This window comes from Falco peregrinus, chromosome Z (assembly GCF_023634155.1).
Source record: "Falco peregrinus isolate bFalPer1 chromosome Z, bFalPer1.pri, whole genome shotgun sequence".
NCBI lineage: Eukaryota > Metazoa > Chordata > Aves > Falconiformes > Falconidae > Falco > Falco peregrinus.
The window spans coordinates 31,183,764-31,209,852 of record NC_073739.1 but is presented as its reverse complement, the minus strand read 5'-3'; the positions used below and the strand labels follow the sequence as shown (position 1 = coordinate 31,209,852).

At 39.1% G+C, this 26,089-nt stretch overlaps 1 protein-coding gene across 2 annotated transcripts in view; it reads left to right on the top strand.

Annotated features, from left to right (window-relative positions):
- The window catches only part of GAK (cyclin G associated kinase), a 77,142-nt gene that overhangs the window by 15,036 nt on the left and 36,017 nt on the right, over positions 1–26,089 (top strand). For both annotated transcript variants that reach the window (XM_055791491.1, XM_055791490.1), the window contains exons 4-13: positions 515–629; positions 1,069–1,211; positions 3,582–3,707; positions 4,831–4,920; positions 9,579–9,714; positions 10,831–10,943; positions 11,513–11,624; positions 13,836–13,959; positions 22,827–22,876; positions 22,975–23,123. In XM_055791491.1, the coding sequence (XP_055647466.1) occupies positions 515–629; positions 1,069–1,211; positions 3,582–3,707; positions 4,831–4,920; positions 9,579–9,714; positions 10,831–10,943; positions 11,513–11,624; positions 13,836–13,959; positions 22,827–22,876; positions 22,975–23,123 (1,158 nt within the window). The remainder of the gene's footprint in view (positions 1–514; positions 630–1,068; positions 1,212–3,581; positions 3,708–4,830; positions 4,921–9,578; positions 9,715–10,830; positions 10,944–11,512; positions 11,625–13,835; positions 13,960–22,826; positions 22,877–22,974; positions 23,124–26,089) is intronic.

Here is a 26,089-nt window from a genome sequence, read left to right as displayed (position 1 = left end):
TGTACAGAATTATTACTAATGATGGGAGGATAAGATCCTGGGTCCTTTAGAGCTTTCATTTGTTTTGAACTTTGTTTTGGTTAAATACTTGCTTTGTAAAGACAGGTGTTGATATAACAGCCCTTTCTTGATCAGCCAACTAAAGAAGCACCTGACAATTAAAAGATCTCTCTTGTACTTGTACCTAATACCTTGCAGTCATTGTCAAAAGAGAAAAAGAAGTAACTAGGCCTGTTAGTTACTGAAGTCCAGTTTTCTTAGAGAACCTTAATCACAAGGATTTTTTTTAATGTTTTATGTTATGTTTTTATTACATTACCTTCAGTGTCTTCCCCTGAAGTATTTTTTTTTTCAGCTGAGGCATGGATTTTTCTGTTCTACTTAGCATTTTAATTGCAGCTGTGATGTTTTCTGTGGTTTTAAGCTAACATTTCAAATGACTTGTCTGTGAACTGCTTTATACAGTAGTATCAATAAACTTGGCAGTTGTCTTCCTTGAACGTGTTATCTCCAGAAAAAACTTTCCGGTCACCCCAACATTGTCCAGTTCTGTTCTGCTGCATCTATTGGAAAAGAAGAATCTGATACAGGACAGGGAGAGTTTCTTCTGCTTACAGAGCTGTGTAAAGGTAAACTTTCTTTTCCCAGAGTGCATGTTGTTTCTGACAGCTGTTTTGCCCAGGTTTCTTCACAGCTTAGAAGCTTTGAAATCCTCTTAAAGATAGCATAGTTCAGTTCGTGAGCTGGAGTTCAGCCGCATCCTTCATAAGATAAAGGATCATGTTCTTTTAAGACTACAGTTCAACCTCATCTTAAATATGAGGTGATCATCAAGTTCTTAGTGTTTGAGACTAGACAGAGGAAGGAAGGGAAAGAATACTTCCTTAGAGCACCTTTTCCTATGGCATTGCAGTTGGTGTGAATTTGCCATTTTCAGAATATTCATCTAATATTACAATTTGAAACTGTAAATCTTCCTTGACAAGAATTGTTTGTCTATTCATGCCAAGTTTTCAGAATTTGTGGTGTACTGTGTGTGCTTATGTGAACTTCTTTGATTTCCTGCAGGACAGCTGGTGGAATTCTTAAAGAAAGTAGAGTCCAAAGGAGCTATTTCCTGTGACACAGTTTTGAAGATCTTCTATCAGACCTGCAGAGCAGTGCAGCATATGCATAAACAGAAGCCTCCTATTATCCATAGAGATTTAAAGGTATGTTCCAATGTTTAAATAAAGGCTGAATTTTTAAACAGCAGAGAGCATGTTTGGCTGAATCGGTGTTAAGACTTGATCAAATAGAGTGGACACCCTTGAGCATAGTGCTTGTGTGTATTGCCTTGCCAGGACCACTTGGATGTCACTCACTTGAATTTCCTCACTGCAATACTTGCATCTTTTCATGTCTTTTCCTTGTGGTTAGTGCTACTTGTACTCTCTCTGAACATGCTGACAGAAAAGTAGTATATCATGGTTAGCTGGTTGAGTTAGTCTTTAAGTAGTTGACTTTTGATAAAATAACCAGTTAGAACTTGTGAGTTGCAGTTTAGAGGTGAGCACATTGCTAAATAGAAGAGGTAAAGATTTGAAGGAGGAAAGAAATAACATTCTCTGTGAAAGATTACATAGTCTTTAAGAATGTGTAGTAAGCTCTTAGTTTTAGAACTAACAACTTGCATTGCATTTTATGGTTTGTTTTTAACTTGAATTTTAAAGTTTGGTAGGCATAATTCACGATCTGTTTTGTTTCTTAATTTTCATTCTGTTGCCTTTACCAAGATTGCTCTGGGGTTATGCTGTAGAAGGTGGTGTTCCCTTAGAAACTCTGGAGATTTGGAAGGACTTCTATCTGTCTTTGAATTTTGTATTTTGAAGGCAGGGAGTTCACCTTTACATGTATGCTGCCCTTTAGAGAAAGGAGCTCTAATCATCAGTGAGTCTCTGCTGTACTACATATACGTTTGAACGTAGTGGAAGGAGTTGGTCTCTGTAAATATAAACAAAATAAGAGAAGATTTTTATTCCTGAAACAGTGTCTGAAGTTTACATGTCAGCTGCTTGATGTGATATCAGCTGAATATAAAAAGAAAGGAAAACTTGTTTCTTCTTAAGTATGTATTAGATTACTTCGGGGAGGAGAAAACCAAGCCGCTTTTTAAAAGTAAATACGTGCTAAGTGTTTTCAAGCCTGTTGAAAGCTTTCGTGTTAGGCACTAGTATAGCCTCTTAATATAAAAATAATTTCGATTATGATGCACTTTTTTCCCCTCAGTACCATTGAGCAGGCTTCTAGGTCATGTCAAAGAAATTTTAACCCAGCTGGGATAGAACTTTCTTGGCATTACTTTCTAAAATAAAATCTTTTATTCTTCACTGAAATTCATGTACCCTAGCCCCTAGAAAAGCTCATAGAAAAGATGCATCTCTTCTCTGAAAACAGGGTGGAAAGCTATTTACAAATAAATACACAATTTCTTACATAGACAGCTCCACAGAAATTGAACTGATGCTGTAATTCATTTTTTTTCTTGTCAAGTAATGCAAGTTCCTGGCAGAAATAAAATACGGGAAAAGGCAGGAATTTGATTGCATGTTGGTTTCGTGTTAAAGAGGCTGCAAAGCAAGATCAAATGATAGTTGTTCTGCAACAGGCAGAGACCTTACTACAACCAGGAGCCAAACAGGGATCACTTAACTTTGCTATGCTTTCTAGAAGGTTGAACTAAGGTCAGCAGCATAAAAAACTGTAGGTCAGAGTTTTGAGCCAACCTGCAACAAGACCTGAGATGCTAGTGTAGTTTTTGGGGAGGCTAATAGGATGTTCTGAAAACAGGTTTTACAGAAGGGAGTCCAGAGAAGTTGTGGTTTCAGAGGGAAGACAAACTTAGCTCTCTGTGTGGTGTTGCAATGTTACTGACACGCCTCTTAACTTCTACATATTTTCCTGATTTTATCCAGAGGTACAAATTTTTTTCAGCCCTTTGGTGGTTATGACTCCACAATACTTCTGCCTACTTTTACCCTCCCTTTAAGTTTCTTCTGCATTCCATTTAGCAATCCAGGAAGGCTGGATTTTATGAAGTAGAAAAAATTCTGGCAGCATATGGTCCTCAAATAGCTGGTTTCTATCTCTGCACAGGGTCACAGCTATATCTTTCTGGGTGTCGCCCAGCAGCCTACCTCTCTACTAGTACCTTCCTGTTCTATGTCTGCAGCAGTCCTAACATCCAATCCACTGCAATTAAGCTAACAGTGTTCAGTTTTTATGCATGAAAATATTTGGATCCCAAGACACTGCTTCTAGAAGTGGTCCTCTGAAAAACTGGCCTCTTAGGCACTAACAAAATGATTTTTTTTCCCTGGGGTTTATTTTCTGCTCATAGTGGCTTTGGTGCTGCTTTTAAAAAAACTGGCTGTATTGCTACCATGTAAATCTACAGCACAGTCTGAAAACTCTCTGGGCTAAAGTGAGTATATTTTTTTTATATATATGCACAAGTGAGTTCGTGTTTAAAAGCATGTGTGTTAGTGTAGAAAAATAAAAATAAAGGCATCTTTAATTTGTTGTTCTACCTCTTTTTGAAGGTGGAAAACTTGCTTATTAGTAACCAAGGAACAATTAAACTTTGTGACTTCGGTAGTGCTACAACTATAGCTTACTATCCTGACTACAACTGGTCTGCACAAAAGAGAGCACTGGTTGAAGAAGAGGTGAGACTGTTTTTATGTAATTAATATCAACAGTGGATTCATTTAACTGTTGCTCTTAATCTGATACAGATTCATGGGACTTCAAAGGCAACCGAAGATTGTTTCCATTCATAAAGTTTTGGTTTTGTATTTGTGTTGCCAGAGTTTAAACACTGACTGGAGACAATCACAGCTTGTGTTCTGTAGCTGCATATACAAACACTGCTTCAACTTGAGCAGTGTCCATTCTGCAATCTCGTGTGAAAGCAGAAGGGTTTACTAGAGTTTATTCTGATTGCATTCTTAACAGGAAGTCAAAAATTGGTTATGCCGAAGTGATTCTCACATTCTCATCTGTTTTTCTCAGTTTAATGATATATAAAGAGGTGGCGAGTCTGCTCAGCAGGATTTGAATATGCAGTATTGCAGTGCCTTTAGGACTACAGCGGTGGTGTCAGGCACGCAGTGTAATATTGCAAAGTGCATTTGTTCTTAGAGTTGAGAGTAATGCTGGTAAATCTCATGTATTACATCAACTGGATTCAGACTTTCAAGTGTAGCAAAATACAGTCACTTCAAATTGTGTGCAACTTGTGATATCATAAGTCTTTGTAAACTCTGCTTGTTTTTGAATCCAGCATCCTTAGAGAGCAATCCAACAGTTTCTGGAGAAGAAATGATGGTGTTGTACCACTGTCTTGTATAATCTATGCCAGAAAATGGTAGAAAAGGTCTCTTCAAGGATGCTTGAGAGCATGGCTTAACTCTTTGGATGTGTCTGCACTGTCATTAAATGTGATGAGGAAGTGGGAAATACACACTGGAGCATGAATTCACTTCTTGTTTTATTGTTGATTTATGTTCTTTATATTCATACTGCTTTTTTTCCTTCATGAAGAACTGTCATTTTACTTTGTGCTTTACACTTTGGAAGGACTCTTGAATATCACAGTGTTATTTGAGTACTAACTTCTTTATCTGGCCTCTAAATCAAAGCTATTGTGACTTTTCCAGGATTCAATTGATGGCTTCTGCCTTGACAAGTATTTCTGTAATCAATTTTCAAAGTTAAGACTGTTTCCGTGGTTGAATGCAGTTAGAACTTATTATGCAAATTGGTTTCAAGCAATTCTGTTTTCTGCAGATCACAAGGAATACAACGCCGATGTACAGGACACCAGAAATGATAGACTTGTATTCAAATTTTCCAATTGGTGAAAAACAGGACATTTGGGTAAGAAATTTTTCTCTTGCTGTATCATAGCTGCTTATGTCATAGTGAAACTGATTTTGCCATCTTCATGTTAATTTGCTTATTAAATAAATAAAAGCACCTTAATAAACATAGAATAGACTGTCATGTCAAAATAAAACTTGAATAGTATGAACGGTGTATCTATTAAAAGAATGAGATGTCATATTTGAGATTTTCTCTCAGATTTAGCTTGACTTCCACTATGAGAGACATTGCTCAACAAATTTGACATTCAGTAGAGCTGTTGCCTAGTTGGAACTTGCTGCCATAGAGCCAGAATACTTACAGTCCTTAGATTCAGATTCTTGCTTTTCATGTGCTGCCATGAGTGAGACAGCCTGTTGCTGGGTTCAGAATGGTTATGTCTAGGTACTGAATCTAGATAAAATACTGACAGGTAGGAAGGATGAGAATGATGCAGAAATCATTCATGCTTTGTGTAGGGAGCATGATAAGCTGTTAACATTCACTAAAAAATCTGTAGCTAGAATTAAAGGTAAATATTTAAATCCTCAATTGTACCTTTTTCCAGTTGTGTAACACTGTAATAGTACAGAGGTACTGCCCAGTGACTTTGTGGTTAGGGACTTTGTTTATTGCATATTTTTCATACAGGCAGGTGTCAGGATGTTCAGCTGTTGTCTGCATTGGGAGTGTGTCAAAAGACAAATACTGGTGCTTTAAAAGTTTTTGTTAGGAATCACAGAACTTCATTCAGTTTAGTTACAAGATGTTGTGGAAACTCTTATTCCACTACAAAAGCTGTTAGCGGTTTTCTTCTGATATGTGAAGAAGCACCAGGAAAAATACATTTTTCTGTCCATTTGGCTGCTTTGCATGTGTTAAATGCTGGCAGTCTGAGCCAATATTACATCCAGTTAAACACAATGCTACAAATGCACTTAACAAAAACCACACTTGGAAGGGCAGTTTGCAGTTTATTTTTTGTTTAAAGGACTCTGTATCCATTGGAATTAACGTAGTGGTTGTCTCCTGCTGTATCTTTGGAAGAGCTGTTCCATTTACCATGCCTTTATTGGAACATGTTGTTCTGTGTTTTTTCCTTTGCACTCTGGGTTCAGTGAAAACATGCAAAGTATTTGGCAATAGAATATGGCGCTGTCTCAGGAAGCATCACTGGTTGTGTGGTTTGTGATTAGGATAAACAAAGTAGTTTTCAAGAAGAGAGCAGATAGGGTGAGTAACACTCATGGTTGTAAGGCCTGTGTGCTTGCTACTGTGTGGGCTTGAAAGCATAAAGGAGATAGAAATACCTTTCTTAGAACAGTGGCATAGATGAAACGTTAGTTATCAACCACATAGATGCCACAGTGGGAATGTGGTTAGATAGTGGTTGTAAGAGCAGAGGTCCTTAGGCTCGGCCAGCTGCTTTCTGTACATTTCCTACCTAAGTCTAGAGATCTTCAGAAAATAAACACTAAACTCAAATAACTTTAGTTCCATTTTTTCCAAATTAATGTGGTTTCTGAAGTTCTGTGGAACTGAAATTCAACTGAATTTCACTAAAATGACAGGCTTTACCTTGGCATGAAGATTCTTCTTCATTGACATTGTCTTTTGGCTTGAAAGGCCTTTTGTGTACTCCCACTCTTGCACTTCTTTGCTTTTTCAGAAATTTGTGCTTTGGAATAATTTCAGCGTGTGTTAATTTCAAAGTTAGGTTATCCTTATCAATATCTGGTAAAAAATTGTTCTGATCAGTGTGAGTCACCTTGCAGGTTTCAATTCTGCAGGAGCCGAATGATCTCTTTAGATTTCATGTAGTTTAATTCTATGCAGAAAGTACTTTGCTGTAAAACCTGTGTGTCATCCTGCAGCTATATTGTAGAATTTCTCATCATTTGAAGTGTGCTCATTATTGCCTGAAGCTGGTCAGTGGAAAAATAACAGAATTTTGATTTGTTTCAAGCACCCCTGCCAAGGCCAAACATTACTAGAACCACACACACACCCCCAACCCCACTGTCCCCTTAAGGAAAGGTTAAATTAGCTGCTCATGAAGGCCCAGCAGCAGGTCAAACAGTAATTCCTAGTTATGTTTGGTCACTCTGTCATGCTGCTTTTCTACGTGCTGGCACGCGAGTGTCAGACTGATCCAGGTAGCTTCTGTAGATGGACTACAGTAGATGTATAGATGCAGCTTTTGAGCAACATCTACAGATAATGGGCTCTTCTCTTAAGTGTATTGGTGCTGAGGCTATGTGCATGATGTTGGCTTTGAGAAATTGCCTTGCTGCAACTGGAATTGCCTTTTAGCCACATGGAATCGAAACTGGTGTTTAAAATATTCTAAATGTATCACTGTTACAGTCCTAAATTACAGATAAAGCTGATGGAATGAAAAACATTCTCTAGCAATTAAACTGAAGATAAAATCTAAGTGGTCTTTTCACTTTCTGTGTGCTCAGCTGATTGCCCTTGTGCTTTCCTCTGTGGCTGCTGTCTTCTGATGTGCATGGTGCGCAGGGAGTAGTTTCATTCCTCCCAACTAAATTATGATCTGCTTTACATGCTTGTAAACAGGCATTTCTGTAACAGAGTAGGTGGTATTTCCTGTACTCTCCTGCTGGATTTTAATTAATGTGGACTATATGATGCCTCAGTGTATACGCTACGGAGAGCTTTTTGTCAACAGACTGACAAAATATACTTGCTATACAATAATACAGAATTAATATATACAGTTTATTTCTGGCCTTGGATTGAGAGACTTGGTAAGTGTTCTGGAGTAACTAAATCTTAAACATTTGAGACTTTAATAACATTCAAATCTTTGAAACTGTTCTTGGGATCAATTGACAGCCAAGGACAGTTGGAGGTGGTCCATGTAGAGGACTGGAGACAGTGAGCAGATTGCTTAACTAACATAGTCACTGGCTTTTTTTATTTGTGGGTGCTGTAGAAGCCCATATGGTCAAGCAACTAAGACAGGGTTCAGCATAAACTTTGAGGAGGAATTTTCTATTCTGTTGTGCAAACATTTTCTTGGAGGTATTGGATGCTTTATTGTTAAACTTTTACAGGTCAGATGGAGATGGTTTTACTACAATAGTGTATCTCTGCCAGTATATTTCATATGTTAATTTATATTAAAAATATATATATAAACTTTTGCTGAAGTAACAGATGAGATTATCCGAATTAATCTGTAACACCTGGACTATTCACAGATTAGAGTTCAAACTGACTTCTAGCTTTGGTGGCTGTTCCCTTGTCAGGTTGCACAGGTCTTGGGTTTGGGCATACCAAGGAATTTCAGAGCTCCCAGAAAGTGGTAGTCCCAGTTCTGTGATTTTTGAGGCTTGTATGAACTTGTCTGAAAATGATCTTAAATTTTGTACAAGAATTGAATAGCCTTCTGACTGTAGGGAATAAAGGGGCTGTCAGTTCAGGCTTATTTTCTTCAAATCTTTACGAAAGCAAGTCTTTTAGAGATGATGTTGTCACCCTAGTGTCACTTAAACTGATTTATACTGAAATGTTTACTTAGTTGGTGGATTGCATAGCAGAATGCATCTGAGTTAGAAACACAAAAGACCAAATTCTGTCCCCACAAATAATATTAGTCTTCTTGAAGCACAGGATGAAGATATGAAATAAAACTTCTGAGACTTTTTGTAAGAAAAATCCTGGTCTTGAACATGTTCAGTGTTGTAAGACTAGTAATTTTTTCTATACTGAGAAATTCATAAAATGGATTTTTAGAGGCAGGAATAGGAGAATCCCTGAACCTGAAAACCCCACAAACCTATTTAGTAGCAGTACTGCTGCTTGGAGTTCTCTAATTGACATGCCAAACAAATGAATGTTTCACTAAGTGTTCTGTCCTCAGAGAAACATCAATACTAATTATTTCTAAAAGCCTACGAAGCTGATCTCTAAAGCACTGGGAATATACATAGAGTTGCATGAATCAGCAGTTGATGGAAAACTGTGATTTGCAGACAGTATTAGGAAGCGTAATCAATTTCATAGTCTAAAATTCTGCTTTAAATATCACTGCCTGAATTAAACACAGCACAAACAAGAAGAACGAGCCAGTGGGTTCATGAATCAGAAAATTTACATTTATAAACTTTGTTCATTCTGTGATAAGTTTCACAGAAAGAAGGTGGATGCTGCAGAGCTCCTTTTGTCCATGGCTGTGGAGACCTACCAGCTTCCTGTAGGACCATGATGCTATCTGTCATGGGGCACAACATAAGGTGTAGAGAGGTACAGGATAAGGTGTTTCTTAATCCTTGGGGTTGTGTAGTCTGGAGGAAAGGAGATGGAGGGGAGACCTTGTTGCTCTCTACAGCTGCCTTTCAGGCAGTTGTAGGCAAGTGGGGTAGGTATCTTCTCCCAGGTAACAAGCGACAGGACAGAAGGAAACAGCCTCAGGTTGTGCCAGGGGAAATTGAAATTGGTTATCACGATAGCATTGGAACAGGCTGCCCAGGGAAGTGCTGAGTCTCCATCCTTTGAGGTATTAAGATACGTGTAGATGTTGCATTTAGGGACCTGGTTTAGTGATGGACTTGGCAGTTAATAGTTGGACTCTATCTTAAGGTTTTTTTTCCAGCCTAAATAATTTCATGATTCTATGAAATGTTTCTACCTTTATCTCTGTGTAGGCTCTGGGCTGTATCCTGTACTTGCTGTGCTTTAGGCAACATCCATTCGAAGATGGAGCGAAGCTTCGCATAGTAAATGGGAAATATGTCTTCCCACAAAATGACACCCGCTATTCTGTGTTTCATGATCTCATTCGTAAGTTTACAGTCTTATTTAATTTGATATCTTTATGCATAGATCTCATTATTGACAATGTTGTGTTATTGATACTTAAATGTTATTGACATGTTATAGTGAAAAAGGTTAACTTCAACAACCTCTTGTTCTATTAAAAATTTTAATCCATTATCTATAAATCTGGGAATTGTAAGTGAAACTTTTGGTTGTTTTAGTGCTGTTGCTTGTCTTGATTAGGATCTGAATTAGTCCGTAGGAGCAACTAGTGTTTTGATACAGTTTCCTTGAATTTGCTTTAAAACTATTTTCTTTAAATTTCAAATAGATAACTGGAAAATTTAATTACAGTGCCAGAAATATGTCTCCAGCTCCAACAGTATTGGATATAAAGTTACTTTTGAGGTTGTTCATTGACTGATCCTAAAGTATATTGCTAGAAATACTCTGAGTCCTAAACTGTTGGAAGAAGGGTTCACCGGAGTCAAGAAGACGCTCAATATGAGTTATGCATCTTGCTCAACTTTATTAGTTTCTAGCACTACTTATATAGAACTGATACACATGCATATTCGTAAAGCAGAAATATAATTGGTTAGTAGTCTCTAAACGTGCACGTTATCATGACTAAAATAAGCATTCTATCCATGTAGGTAATTGTGTTGCTGTGCTTCAGCCTTGTAGTTTGTTACTCCCTATTTTCCCATACTGGTCCCCATCTTTCTTGGCCCTGCACCTGCTTTCCCAGCAGCTGTAGCTTGTTACAGCCACGGCCTGTTGGCACAACATAATTTAGTCTCAGGATTCAAGAACAGCTCCAGGCCACCTTTCTTGTTATCTTCAGCACAGCAACTTCAGTACAATTCTGATTACAGGCCTGTTCTAATACCAGGCCTGGATTGTGCAGATCTTCAGAGATTCTAAGGCCACGCTTCTGCAGCCATTCTTCTACACTAAATGGTGTTTTTTCATGGATACCTGTTATGGCAATGATACTTTGATATAGATGTAGCAGTTCCTCCACTCTGTTCATGTGTTTGATTGCTTATTGCACTGGAGTGCATTGAAGAAATTATTATGTACTGGGAGAAAAGTTCTGAAGGGTTTCTGTTACATTGTCTGAATCTCCTTTTTTAGGATCCACTTTAAAGGTGAACCCAGAGGAGAGACTGTCAATCACTGAACTTGTGAATCAACTGCAGGAGATTGCAGCAGCTAGGAATGTGAATCCTAAATCCCCCATCACAGAGGTAAAGATGTCTTATAAGGAGTATTATTGATTAGGCCTCCTTTCTCTCCTCTCTTATCTAGTGAGTGTGAGTTTAGTAACAGATGTCAGAGCAGATCCCCTGTTCCTTAGTCTTCTGTAAACTTCACACTCATTTGTTTTGAAATTCAACTGTGAATTGATCTGTATCACTTGTAGGATCTTTGAAAATATGCCTTTTAAAGCACAGAGCTTGCATGACATCAAAGGAAACTAGTTGTTCTTACTTCTTGTTGAAAAACTTCTCATATACTGGGTCATTCTTGGATGTGCAAGTTCTGTGTGACACGCTGCATTCAATCATAATGAACTTCCACAGAAAAATCTAGTATATGAAGACCATGCCTATAGGAACTCGAAACCCACTTAGGTGTCTTCTGTTCGATATTTAATTTGCACAACACTGCAAGTTAATCAATTAGTGTTTTTTAACTTCCTGGTTTCTGCTGAGGTTCAGCTTGCTTGTTGTCACCAAGAAGTAGTAAATTACAAAGCATAAGAAGTTGGCTGAATTGGCCAGAAAATACTCACAGTGAATATTAATGTTTTCAGCTCCTGGAACAGAATGGAGGCTATGGAAACAATGCTCAGCCTCGGACATCAGTGACCTCCATTTCACAGAGCTCCAAGCCTGCAGGACAGCTCAACAATATGTACAATGCAGGTGAGTGCAGTAAAAGACTTCATCTTTGTAAATGTGTATCTTCTATGTGAAAAAAAAATAATTTGAGGATTTTAGACACTTTGCACAAGTACTAGCTATTTTGCATTTATATCATTGTTTCTAACCTTGTTTTAATTTTTTTGCAGGGTTTGGTTGTACATAGATACATGCATATCTGAATTTCTCAGTTTCATTGCTGGGCAAGTTAAAATCTGGTTTCCTATGTAAAATTGAAACTAAAATGCATTATTGACCTGTAGATGTGGGAGAGTTGAAATAAGTGAGCTAAAACTTGATGGAGGTGGTGTATACAATAAGCAATAATGTTCTTAAGAACAAAAGCTATAGAGAAAGTAGTCTTCAGGTTATGACAAACCAACAAAAATAGCTTATTTTAAATCCAAAACTTCCAGTTCAGTGAGGCGGTGATACTTGAAAGTGTCTTGTTTAAAGAGAATTTAAGAGTTTACATTTCTCTTCAAAAAAATAAATCTTATTGCTGTGTCTTAACTGAAACCATGTTACTTTGTGGCAGAAGTTACTGAAATCACTACATATCCTGAGTTTGTGCACAATATTGGATCTTCGGTGTAAGAAAATGGCAGTTGTCTTTGTTTTCCAATAAATGCTACTTAACATCAGATAGGTTAAAACTTAAAGATAGTAGCCATTCTGTGGCTTTTGGTATAACTGTATGCTAAAACAGGCTTGGTGTCTAACAGTCGAGGTAGTCCAGTAAAGAAACAGAAGCAGTTGTAGGGATTTTGGTTATGGACCACAGTAGTTCATTAATGCCAAGTAGTCGTGGACCTGACATGTATTTCTTCGAGCCTGCAGAAAGCCTGTATAAGGAAAAAATTATTCTGTAAGCATCGGGGATCTACCGCTCTCTTCTCCTCTCTCCCCTGCCAAAAAGATTTGTGACCCCTTGCAATAGTTTGAAGTTCATCCGATAGAGTGATCAAAGACTAAAGCTATTGAGGCTGTCAGACATGAGCCTTTAGGAAGCGACAAAACTAAAAGGGAAAAAGCAACAGCCTAAACTCAGTTTCTTGGCTGTCGAGTCAGTACTTTCTGTACATAGCTGGTACTGCTTTGAGCCCAGCTAATTATGGGAGGATTGTGCAGGGAGGACTTCAGAAGATGGTTGCACCGTAGGACATCAGCGGTGAGAAGGTGTGGTTTCATCTAAGAAAACTGTAAAATGGTAGTTTGAGTAGCAGTAATAAATTGAGTCAACCAAAACACGTCTCTAGAAAGACAATTGAAGGCTGATATACCTATTCTGTAAAAACAGGTATTCTACACTTCATTTAGGTGAAAATACCTGCACTTCATTTAAAATAAAAAAAGAAAATTAGAAGCTTGATAAGCTTATTTGCATCTGATTTTTTCTTAAAAGGCAATTTCTGCACGCATCTTAATATATATTAATGTAGAACATTTCAATTAAGTAAAAGATACTGAGGGAATATTTCATACTGTATTCAACTTTCCTTCCAGCTTGATATTTTTTTCTTGATACTACTTGTGCTGAATTGCCAATGAGACAAAGGATATTAATGTTGCAGAGAAACTTTTAAAATTGGTTAATATTTGTTGCAGTAATGTTATCGGTGTATCAGTTCCTGTGGAAGAATCCAGCTTCCTAATAGGATTATAGTCAAAAGACTGTCTGGCCATCTGTTTTGTGCAAGAATAAGTACTGTTGTATACAGTCATATTAATAGGGATGTTATGCTGGGGTGCTGTGCTAGCTGGGATGTTGTGCTTCAGAAGTAAACTTAATTATACCAGCTGCTTTTGAAGTCCTGCATTAAATCATTAAACTGTGTCAGCTGGGGGTGCTTGAGTGCATTTGCTAATAATAAGCTGCACTTTAAGAGACTAATGCTAAAAAAAATACAGTATTTTGCTTCACTGGCAATATGAAATATATGCTTGACTTAAAGAAATTATTTACTTTGTTTTCTTTTAAATGCAGACAGTTTATTAAAAATGTGTTCAGTAGTTTGCTGGTACCTCCTGACCACAGGAGGTATTGTTTTTTTGCATAGGTCATAATGAAGGCGAGCTTCAGAACTGTGAGCCTTACAGCAAGGCATAGGCTGTATGTGCATTCACTTCCAGCTTTGTAGGCAACTTGCTTTAGTATGGAGCCCGTTCCAGGATATGACTTAAAGTACAATTATTTTTATTCAACTACTCTAGGCCTGACCGTTGCGGAATGTGACCAGACTTATGGAGGGTTCTTTGATATTCTGAGGGGTGGAACAGAGCGATTTTTCACTAATATTAAGGATACATCTTCTAAAGTTATCCAGTCTGTGGCCAAGTGAGTAAAAAACCAAAAACCAAGTTCTGCTGGTAAGATTTCTAAATGAAGTGTCAGGAGCTTACTCCAGAAGTGATAAGATTCAGCATACTTTTCCAAGTATGAGCTCTAGTAGCCAGCCCAAAGATACTATGAATTATATTAATACAAAAGTTACTATAGCAGTCATATACTAGAAATGAGAATGGGTGCAAAAGCCTGTCCATTAGTACTAATTTCCCTGCTGTATTTTAGATAGTGAAAGCTGGGGAGAGATACGAGCAGGTGGGGCTGGAGCAGGGTGGAGAGGTGTGGAACAGGACTATCATGATTCAAAATGAATGAATTGAATTAGTAGATAGGGCCTCCATAAATAAGAGAGGAAATAAGAAAGATGGAGTGGTGAAAGGTACAAATAAAGGGAATGGAGGTGAGAAGAAAAACTGCGGGGAAATACTGTATGAGCTCTTTTGGTTAGTTTTCAGGTCGAATCCTGTGCCCTCAAGGCAGAGGATCTGCACTGTATTGCATAGAACAATACTCTCCTGTTTTGATGTATGTGTACTCGCATACCTAGTGTGTGATTATTTTTTTCTAATCAGACTTGCAGTCCCATTCCAAATGTTCTAGTACCTCTGTATGATCAATATTGATCAATATGTATGATTTATAAATTTTTAATAATAAAATTTTACGCAGTGTAAAACATTTTTCTTCATTCTAGGAAGAGCAGGTAAGTCACTACTGAATACCTCCTAAGGAATACTGAACCTTATCCATCACTGTAGTATTTGTGGCCCTTTAATTGGGATACTGCACTATGGTTTCTGTAATCTATTGCTTGCATTGTGTTTTTCTGTGACTGAATATAATTTGTTCATAATGCTGCTCTAAAATGTTTGTAATGATCATATAAGTTAGACCTGTAGATCTTGCACCTCTGTAGCAACTTCAAGTGCATTTTTATGGGTTTGCTCTTACACTTAAGTCTGTTTAAATTTCCTATGCTTGGCTTAGAAAGGCCAGGTCCTGTATTTTTTTTAAAGGCTGTGCAGCTTTGGTTTGTCCTTAAGCTTTCTACAGAAGCAACTGGCACAGTAGCATCAAACTTCTCACTCTGTGGAAACCACACTAAACCACACTGACTCAAGAGAAAACAGGGAGGTGTACAAGGGGAGTGAACTTTTGCATGATGAAAAATGGTGACTTGTTAACAGCTTAGCAGAACTGTAGGAATTCCATGTATGAAGTAACATGATGAGCTACAACTTTTAAGCAACTGCTCTCCATTTTATTTCTTTGACTGTGCTGTCTTGCAGGCTTCTGTTCTTTACCTTCTTGTACCTGCTACCTTCTGTGGAACTGGTCTTCAGTCCTACTTCTGTTCCTTTTGTGGTATCTTGTTAAATGAAATTTACTGTGTGGTAAAACATGGAAATATTCTGCAGATTCCTTGCCTTTGACAGCTCTACTATTTATAAACTCAAAGGTACTTAAATTCTTTGTCTTAAATTCTGCCGGTTTTGCTTAGATTTGAGGCTCACAGTGGAGAAATTACTTTTCATCCTTTGGGACAGATAACATTTAAATTCTTCTCTACCTTTGACAGTTGTAAGCCCTACTCTCCCATGCCTGTGTTCCTCTTTTAGTTCTTACTCTGATACTGTATTTTGATTGTGCACTATGTGCTTCTGAAGTATTCCTATACTTCACGTTCTTGTGCTCTTGTCTTCACATGACTTTCTGGATTATTGTGCCTCCATCAGTCAGTTACGTGTGAAGAAGTTTCCTCTTCCCACTCTTGCAAGCGGTTGCTTCCTTTAAAGGACACTGGAAGTTTAATTACTTTTTTAAATTTAATCTTGTGCCATTTTCATAGTGGTGGATTAGGACTGTCTAAAATTGACTTTTTAATATGGAATGGTTTACTTTTTGCCTGCACCTTATTTTTATTTCTCTTGCCTGACAGGGGTGTGTGGGTTTTTGGTCTGTGTGGTTTCCTTTGGTTCTGTAGTTAGTGTAGCGTGCAAAGAATAAAATGGTAACTGTACATCCAGATGCATCTGCAGAGATCATGTGGCAGCTTCTGAAGTATGGGACAGTGAGTATTTGCTGTCTGAAAAGATGCGGTTCAGTTCACATGCTCTTCTCTACAAATGTTTGCTTAGATTATAGTAACTGCCCCAAATAAGTCTTGCGTCTGTCTTGAAGTTTCTACTATGCTACTTCTGAATTTCTAGTTGGTGTTCTGCAGCTTAACTATATGCTTGGCATTTGAGTTAGAATCTTTTTTGGCAAAGATGGGAAAGTATGATTGAGATGGAACTTGAGTCTCTAGAGTCCTGCACAGAGCCCTGTAGCATCTGTAGATGTGTGCCTTAAATTTGTATGGAACGTAAGGAACTGCTAGAATCCTCTATGCTGCTTCAAACTTTCTGGCATGACTGTTTCCTTTGTGGTAGTGGTTGAGCCTCTGTCAGGAATGCAAGTACTGTTGGAGACAGTTCATGTCTTGCGGAACTTATCAAATATTAGTCAAAGAAAAGGTCATTACTTTTACATCTTGTTTGTATTAATTAGTCATGTGGATATTCGCTAGAACTGACCAGGTTTTGGTTTGTACCTCTTAATGGCTTGAGAGTATTGTAATATCCAAATTCGATCAAAGAACCACAGGCCTTTTCCAGCTGATGGGGAAAATAGCACTTCCATGGGCTGTGATGGATTGACAGAGGATTGTCAGTGTGTGTTAAGTCCCAAGATTCATCATGAAGAGATCAGTCCCTCACCAGATGTTTTGGATTAAGCTGATTAAATAAGGGTTTGTATTCAAGTGACTTGTGCACATCATCTCTGACAGGGTATGTGAAACTCAGATTTTTAATTGGAGGACCCTCTGTCTTCATACAACTGCCTTTTTGTATTCTTGTGTTATCTGAGTAAATTTAGTTGTTTGGGGAGTGAAAGAAAAGGAGGGAACACACCAAATACATAATTATGCTAATAAGAACCAGTTACTTCACTACTTAATTTCCAGATAATACTTAATCAATACCGAAAGAGAAACTGTCCACTTGTAATTTGCCAATATTCTTCAGTGGCTCTTTGTTCTGTAATTTTCATTCCTTGATAAGTCCGTCTTGTATTTTGAATCTTAACTGTATTTAACAGTTCACTGAAATGGCAAAACATGAATTAATGTAAGCAATACTTAATGATATGTATTTAATGTAATAGTTAAGGTAGCCTCAGGTCTTTAGCATTTAACATTCACCATGCTGCTGAGAGTCCCACCACTGGGCTTGTGCATTCTTAAATTATTTATGCTTTAACCAATCCAAGTGTTAATGCTTTTGTTCACACCTAAAATAGGACATAGCTTTTTCTGTTATAGTCATTCTCTGCCTTTGCAAACTTGTGCTGTGGCTACAGCTGATACCATCAGGGATGTGAGAATATTTCTTTACTGTTGTACTCTTGACTGCCTTTCCAAAACTCTTCAACCAACACGAGAAGCAGACATTCTCTTCCTTGTCATGCATTTTCCTCGCCACACTTAAGCACTTCTTGTGTTGGAGTCATCTCATTAGGCAGGCTCCCTGTTCCTACTTACTGTTGCTTTTCTGAGTTGTGGAGTTATTTCCTTTACCTGCGGACAGACTTCTTACTGAATCCAAACCACAGTGGAAGAGTTAGTATTGTGTAGTTGCTACAAAAATTATTTTTTTCTTCTCCTCCATAGCTGCCTTTATCTTAATTCAAATTTTGGTCTCTTCTTTATTCTAATAAGTAATAAAGTCTGAAAACTGAAACATATGTCACAGGCTACTAGAAACAGGAGAGTGAATGAGGGCCATCTTGATTGTCCCCAAGGCCACCTCACTTGCAGGTGTCACAACCTCTGTTGCAGATTCAGGTCAGGCAGAAGCAGTTTATAGCTACATGAGAGAGAACACAGAGCAACAGAGGTTCTGCCCTCCTTTGATACCAACTGACCTAAAGGGAAGTACTAGGGTGTATACACGCTTTGACCAGATATACCCTGCTCTTTGGAGGAGCCTGATACTGGCACAGGAGTGTCTCTATACAAGGGAGCTTGGTTCCAGCAGATGTACCTGTGTATGGCTGACAACTCAGTCTGCAGCCTCAACATACCTCTGTTCAGCTTATCCATCATCTTGCAGTGATGCTGCTGTGCCCTTAACCAGCTTTTAGCTTAGTGATATCTGCATCCACATGGGTTACAGATGCCCTGCCAAAAAACGTATCTAAATGTTTTAAGTATCCAGTCTTCACTGGTATCGAAAGCAGCATGCAAAACTTATGATCGGTCTTGTTTTGGTGTGTGAGAACAGTCTCCTTCACTGAAGAGTCTATGATCTAGTAATCTAGGGAACAATTAGCTGCCTTTTATTGCTAGCTTCCTTTGCTCCTGAGGTAACTTTCTTTCTGATTTGATGCTGCATTAATGTTTTATTTCATGCATCTGTGTGGCACTAAGTAGTTGAATGATTAATTCAGTTTTATGAAGCAAAATCAAGTGGGAACAGATTTATGTGAATTTCAGTGCTATGTTTCTTCCTGGCTTTTAGAAAATAAACTGTTAAAATGGTGGTATTTAGCTAATGAATAGATGTTTTTCTACTCTTATGAGTTGTAGAGATGTCTGGAGGAAGATTTTTTGGTGTTAAGAGCATTATTTAACTGAAGATAACTGTGTGCTCACATTGTAGCTGTGCTGGTTAGTTTTGTCATTTATTCTTTCCCATCTTCAGCTGTTAGTAATACAAGGTAACTATATGCTGTTGTAGAATTTTGTGGTGCATGCTAATTAGTTTTTGTGAATTGTTAATTTTAACTTAATTGTTCTTAATTTGCTGGAATGGTCTTTTGTTTACTATTAGTTGTGGTCTTTAAGTGCAGCTGTTCTCTGGCAAGGCTGATGACACCAACCATTTACATAGTGAAAAGTTTTTAACATTTAATTAAAACTTATGATTTGGTTGAGGTATTTATTCCGCAAAATGAGAATTCATATCTTGTTTGCTACATTTTCCACTAGACTTCTCACTAAAAACTTGAAGTAGCCTGATATCATCAGAAAAGTGACTAAATATTGGCATCATAACTTACTGTCCTGTCTAGCTTAATTAGAGCCTTAAAAAGCACACAGTTTTCCATATGGATCACAAGCCAGAAACCCTCTGTGCAGTCTCTTGATTTGTTTGCATGTTCTGCTGCTAACACCTGCCAGCAACATCACTATGTAAATTAAATGTCTGCTGTTAACAACATGAAAAGAAAGTCCTTATTCCTGATTCTTAGTTACAGGACTGTATCTTGAAATGTGTGGGAATGCTTACCAGTGTGAAGAATACCCCTTTTTTTTCTTTCCCACCTCCCTGCCATTTAAAGCAATCTCAGTTGCCAATCTGACATGAAACACTCCACTAAAAAGAGTACCTTGTGTTCAAGTCTTAACTACTGGAATAGTTCTGAAATCTTCAGAATAAAGTACAAGGAATAGTAATTCAAGGACAATTTCATGTGTTTTAGGAGACTTGTGTTGATTTCACAGTTTAGCAGCTACATTTTAATTAAGGCAGCACAACCATTCTAAAGCTTTTTCGTCTGTAACAGGCATACAGATTTTTTTCCTGCAGGACATCAAGCTTGAATTGGCTGTGCTCTGTTGTTGACGTACAAAGCTGCACTTTTCCAGAGGTGTATGTATGGTGAGACCCGTGCTTCTAATAATGTTGCATTTCAGTTTACACAGATGTAAAAAGCAAAGCTGAATTGAGTGGTGTTGCTAGCAAGAAGTCAGTCTCTGAAAGTGTTCTCAAGGGAATGGGTGTATGGGTGTGAGGACTATAATTTTTTTTTTTTTTTGCTCTTAATAGTTCTGTACTTCTGTTTCAAGTTGCTCCTTAACCTGAGCATATAGCGTCAAAGTGCTGATGGTTCTTTGTTCTCAGGCTATCGTATTAGGTGGTTCTTTACCTTGCTGTCAAAAAAAGCTGATATCATTAGAATTACCTGCATGTTTTCTTGTTTGAAGCTGGTGCATGTAAGCAACTAATGACACTTCAATCATATGGAGGACTGTGCTCATCACTACCTCTGAACGTAAATTTCTACCTTAGTTTGCTGTTGACTGCAATAGTATTGCAACTTGAACTAGGTGATGAAGTTATGTCCTTCCAGAGATGGAAAGAATTTTGAAATAGTGTTTACTTAGCCATTTTGTCTACCTTCTTATGCAAGACTTTTCAAGGTTGAGGATTTTTAGTTCTTTGTCTGGTGAGACTCTCAAACTTCCTTGTGGTGATACCAGTTTCCCTTGAGACCTTGGGTCATTACTACTGTTAGGAGACTGATTATGCCATTCCACATAAACATTTAATGTCCTTGCTTTCTGAACAGATGTTCTTGCCTTATCTAAAATCCTGCTCCCAATCTTTGTAAAATCAATCATCTTTAAATCAGTCCCTCCAGCCTCCTTCACCTTTACTAGCAAACAATAAGGAATTAAAGCATAATATTGTTTCAATGTTTCAAAATGTGGGTGCAGTATCCTAGGTCTGTCTGCACTTTCAAGCAGTGTCTTGAAACTTTGTAGTGATATAGAAGTATTGGTTTGATAGTGCCTCTGCGTTTCTTAAACCTGCATTATAGTGTTGTGATGACTTCTTGATATTCTGAAGATAATATGCTACTTATATTCTGTAGTGGAGGCTTGTTCTTACTTTGCCAATCAGGAGTGCAGACCTCTGATTATACTCAAGGGTATTGGCTTGTACTCTGGCTCTTCAGTCTTTTTTTCGAGTTTTTTTGCCCTGCTATATAGCATAGAATCACAGAATCATTAAGGTTGAAAAAGACCTTTGAGATCATGAAGTCCAACCATTAACCCAGGACTACCAAGTCCATCACTAAACCATGTCCCTGAGCACTGCATCTATGGTGTTTTTTACATGCCTCCAGGGATGGTGATTCCACCACCTCCTTGGGCAGCCTGGTCCAATGCTTCACCACCCTTTCAGTGAATAAATTTTTCGTAATATCCAGTCTTAAACCTCCCCTGGCATAACTTGAAGTAGTCTCCTCTTGTCCTGTTGCTAGTTACCTGGGAGAAGAGACCTACTCCCACCTGCCTACAGCCTCCTTTCAGGTAGTTGTAGAGAGCAGTAAGGTGCCCCCTGAGCCTCTTCTTCTCCAGACTAAACAACCTCGGTTCCCTCAGCCGCTCCCCATAAGACCTGTGCCTCAGACCCTTCACCAGCTTCGTTGCCCTTCTCTGGACACACTCCAGCACCTTTACATCCCTCTTGAACACAGTATTTGAAGTGTGGCCTCACCAGTCCCAAGTACAGAGGGATGATCACTCCCCTTGTCCAGCTGGCCACACTTTTTTGGATACAGGCCAGGATACTGTTGGCTGCCTTGACCACCTGGGCACACGGCTGGCTCATGTTCAGCCAGCTGCTGACTAACACCCCCCAGGTCTTTTCCCACCAGGCAGCTTTCCAGCCACTCTTTTCCAAGCCTTGGCATTGTGTGGGGTTGTTGTGACCCATGTGCAGGACCCAGCACTTCTTGTTGAACCTGATACAGTTGGCCTCAGCCCATTGGTCCAACCTGTCCAGATCCCTCTGGAGATCTACAGTCCTGCCCAACTTAGTGGTGTCTGCCACCTTACTGAGGATGCACTTGATCCCCTTGTCTAGATAGTCTAATAAAGATATTACAGAACTGGCCCTAGTACTGAGCCCTGGGGCACACCGCTTGTGACTGGCTGCCAGCTGGATGTACAGCCATTTACTACCACTCTTTGGGTTCTGCTGTCCAGGCAGCTTTTTATCCAGTGTAAAGCATGCCCATCTAAGCAATGGGCAGCCAGTTTCTCCAGGAGAATGCTGTGGGAGACAGTGTCAAAAGCTTTACTAAGGTCCAGGCAGACAGCATCCACAGCCTTTCCCTCATCCACTAGGCAGGTCATCTTGCTATAGAAGGAGATCAGGATTGTCAAGCAGGACCTGCTTTTCATGAATCCCTGCTGGCTGGGCCTGATTCCTCAGCTGTCCTGCACATGCTGCATGATGACACTCAGGATGATCTGCCCCATAACCTTCCCTGGCATCAAGGTCAGGTGGACAGGCCTATAGTTAATAGTCTAGCAGATACGCTAGGAACAAAAAAATAACAGTGGTCTTAAAATTGCTGGCATAATGTGGGTAATTGGGTAGAGATGAAGGGAATGGACTTCAACAACAACAAAAAATCACTGGGAGACTGTTTTTCAAAAAAGGCTGCTCTTTAAAACTGTGGACAACTATATGAGAAGGGGATTAGTAATGATTAATGCTTTGCTCACTGAGAGTTTTGGAAGTGAATTTTTGGAGGAATTATTTAAATGAGGAAAGAGATTCAGGTACCTGTGGATTCATGTGGAATCCAGAAATTGGGCAGCTTGGCCATCTAGGCCAGATAGTAATAAGCGAGAACTACATAATTTAAAACGTAATGTTTCAACAAATGGTCATTGTTTTAAGCATTTTGATGTCCTCTATAAAAGTTGTTAATGCATCCTCATTATATACCTGCTATGAACGTTTATCCGTAGGAGCAGGGGCTAGAGTTAAGGAAGTTAAACACTGAAGGCATCTGTGCAAAATCACGAGAAATTATTTTGTTGTGACTGATGTGAATGCATAACAATTCAAATACAACCCCTGTTCTAAAAACCTTCAAATGTGAGGTGACAAGCCTCTGATGGAAGAAATGAAATATTCATAGTAGTGGGTGTAGCTGAGAGAACTGGGGTTTAGCCTTACAGCTTGAATGGTTCTACTTCCCAGTATTAACTCCAATATATTTTGTTTCAGTTATGCAAAAGGAGACTTGGACATATCATACATCACTTCCAGAATTGCTGGTAGGATAGCTATGTCTGTCTTCAGAATAACTTCTGTTTGTTCTTAATATATATTAAAAAATCAATACTTTACATGGTGTTTGTTGTTCTGTCTTCAGTGATGTCCTTTCCAGCTGAAGGTGTAGAATCTGCCATCAAAAATAACATAGAAGATGTGCGGTTATATCTGGACTCTAAACATCCTGGCCACTATGCTGTGTACAATCTCTCTCCGAGAACATACAGGCCTTCAAGATTCCATAATAGGGTGCGTATAGTTTTTGTGTATTTCTTTAAAAGGTCTTTCAACACAATGTCTTGATTATACCTTCAACATTTTAGTATGAAATATGTTAAAATAGGCTGCCTAATCCAAAAAGGTGACAATAAGTATAAACATGAGGTCAAAGAGTGACCTGTATTCTGCTTGTGTGCTTTCAATCCAAACTTAACTGATTAAAGACTAATCTTTAATCTTACCGACTAGAGCCTGTATTTCTTAGGCTGGTGATATCTTTGAAAACATGCACGGGTCCTGAACATGCTTCAGATTTAAATGGAGAAAACTTAAAATCTTACTAAATTTTCAGTCTCTCCTACATTCAGAAGTTTTTCTTCATCGGAGGTAGTATTCCTTTGGTAACTGATTTGCACAACCTGTTTACTGGACTTTCTCCTTGTGCCACTATCATTTGACTACTATATGGCTTACTCAGCCCTAACTGACTGCTTGTTGCTACTGCCTGAAATATTGATACAGTTTAGCTGAGCCTCTGTTAGCCTTCCTGGCTATTTCTCTGATACTAGGATGAAGACATTTGCCTAGTAACAAGGTAGTAAGGACAGCTTGTTAGGTGCTGAGGTATTGAACTTCACTGTTTGCTGCCAAATACACCTCAGCTGTCCTGTAAGTAGCTCATCAGTGAAGACTTACTCTCCACTTCCTGTCCACAGCTTACTGTGTTGTGAGTTGTCTAGCATTGGCCACATTAGACCTCACCTGAACAGTCTGTAGTGATCATGGCCCTTCCCCACGACACTAACTGTCCAGAAGAGAGTCTAGAAGCATTATTTGTTACAGGAAATCCCCTTCTGGACTTCACCCTGCAGAGCCATCCTTAGCATTACTTCAGGTACCCAACTTCACTTAAACTGTCAGACTGAGGCATGTCTAGTGTGTTCTGTATAGTGCTTGTCACTTCCTTTTGTTTCCTGTAAACAAAGTATTGTCACACCTTAAAAAAAGGTTACTGCCTGTGGTGGGTTTGACTTTGGCTGGGTGCCAGGTGCCCACCAAAGCTGCTTTATCACTGCCCTTCTTAGCAGAACAGGGGGAGAGAGAAAATGTAACAAAAAGCTCATGGGTTGAGATAAGAGCAGGGAAATCATGCACCGGTTACCATCATGGGCAAAACAGACTCGACTTGGGGAAAAACGAATTTAATTTATTAGCATTCAAATCAGAAAAACACCTTCCCCCCACCCCTCCCTTCTTCCTGGGCTTAACTTAATTCTGATTTCTCTGTATCTCCCACAGAGTGGCACAGGGGAACAGGGAGTGGCGGTTACAGTCAGTTCATCACAGCTTGTTTCTAACACTTCTTTCTCCTCACACTCTTCCCCTGCTCCAGCACGGGGTCCCTCTCACGAGAGACGGTTCTCCATGAACTTCTCCAACATGAGTCCTTCCCCAGGGCTCCAGTTCTTCACACACTGCTCCATTGTGGGTCCCTCCCACGGGGTGCAGCCCTTCAGGAGCAGACTGCTCCAGTGTGGGTCTCCCACAGGGTCACAAGTCCTGCCAGCAAACCTGTGTCAGCGTGGGCTTCTCTCTCCATGGGTCCACAGGTCCTGCCAGCAAACCTGCTTCAGCAGAGGCTTCCCATGGGTCACAGCCTCCTTCAGGCACCCACCTGGTACAGTGTGGGGTCCTCCATGGGCTGCATGTGGATATCTGCTCCACTGTGGACCTCCATGGGCTGCAGGGGCACAGCCTGCCTCACCGTGGGCTTCACCTTCAAGGCTGCAGCCTTCACTCATGGGCTGCAGAGGAATCTCTGCTCTGGTGCCTGGAGCACCTCTTGCTCCTCCTTCTGCACTGACCTGGGTGTCTGCAGAGCTGTTGCTTTCACATTGTCTCACTCCTCTGTCTTACTGGTGCAGATATTTTTCTATTATTTTTGTTGTATTTTTTATTTCTTAATATGTTATCACAGAGGCACTACCACTCCTGTAGGCCTCCGGCTACTAAAACCTTGCCATGCAAGCCCACTACACTGCCTCTTTGGGTGGAGGCGATCAAATTCTTATCTGCATCTGGTTCAGTATGAGGTTCAGACAGAGATTGTTCAACATGGAAGGCAAAGCTTAATCATACAGGAAGCCTCCTCCTGCATGATTATTTAGAGCAGGTACCTCAAAGCAAAATCTTTAGCACTATGTTGCTGGAAAGCCCACTGAAGCCGACATAGGGAATACATTTATTCCTCATCCAACAATGTTAACAATCTCTGTTTATGGAACGATGAATTCTGTGACTGGGAAATTGTTTACCCTGGGGATGGTGTTTTGGTTATGCAAGTCTGAGATACCTATATATTGATATTCCTGATACGTTACCATTTACAGTACAAATAGGAGCACTGATAAATCTAGCAGTGACCTGGAACTGTTCTGGTCTACATTACTCTTTTTGACATTCATTTTGTGTTACCATCTTTGTTTTGCTGGGAAATAATAATAGATCATCACTTTGTCAAAATATTCTAGGTTCCTGGCCAGTTCATTGGCTGGGAGTATTTACGAAGTTTCTACAAAACATTGCCTTCTGTTGGTTTGGTTTTGTTTTTTAAGGCAGGCAGCTGTTTTACTTGGAAAACATACTCTTTCAAGATGTTGGGGGAATTTTCCCTGTCCATCTTTGAAACCCACATGCACAATGAGCAATATGACTGACTTGACTTTGTTATTCAGTGCTGAGTGAAAGCAGCCACATAGGAAGCTAAGGAAATTTAGTTTTTCTTCAGTACCTGCAAAAGAGATTATGGCAAGTCTCAGACATGATCAAAGGAGAATTGTTTCTGAAATTCTTAATTCTGACATTTTGTTTAGTAAGTATTTATGAAATTATGTATCCTTGCTCTCTTGCTGTATGCTATTTGTACGTAACTCTTACAAATTTCTTTAACCGTGGTTAAAGCTAATGGTAGTCTGGAAGCCTGTGCTAGTTTTGAG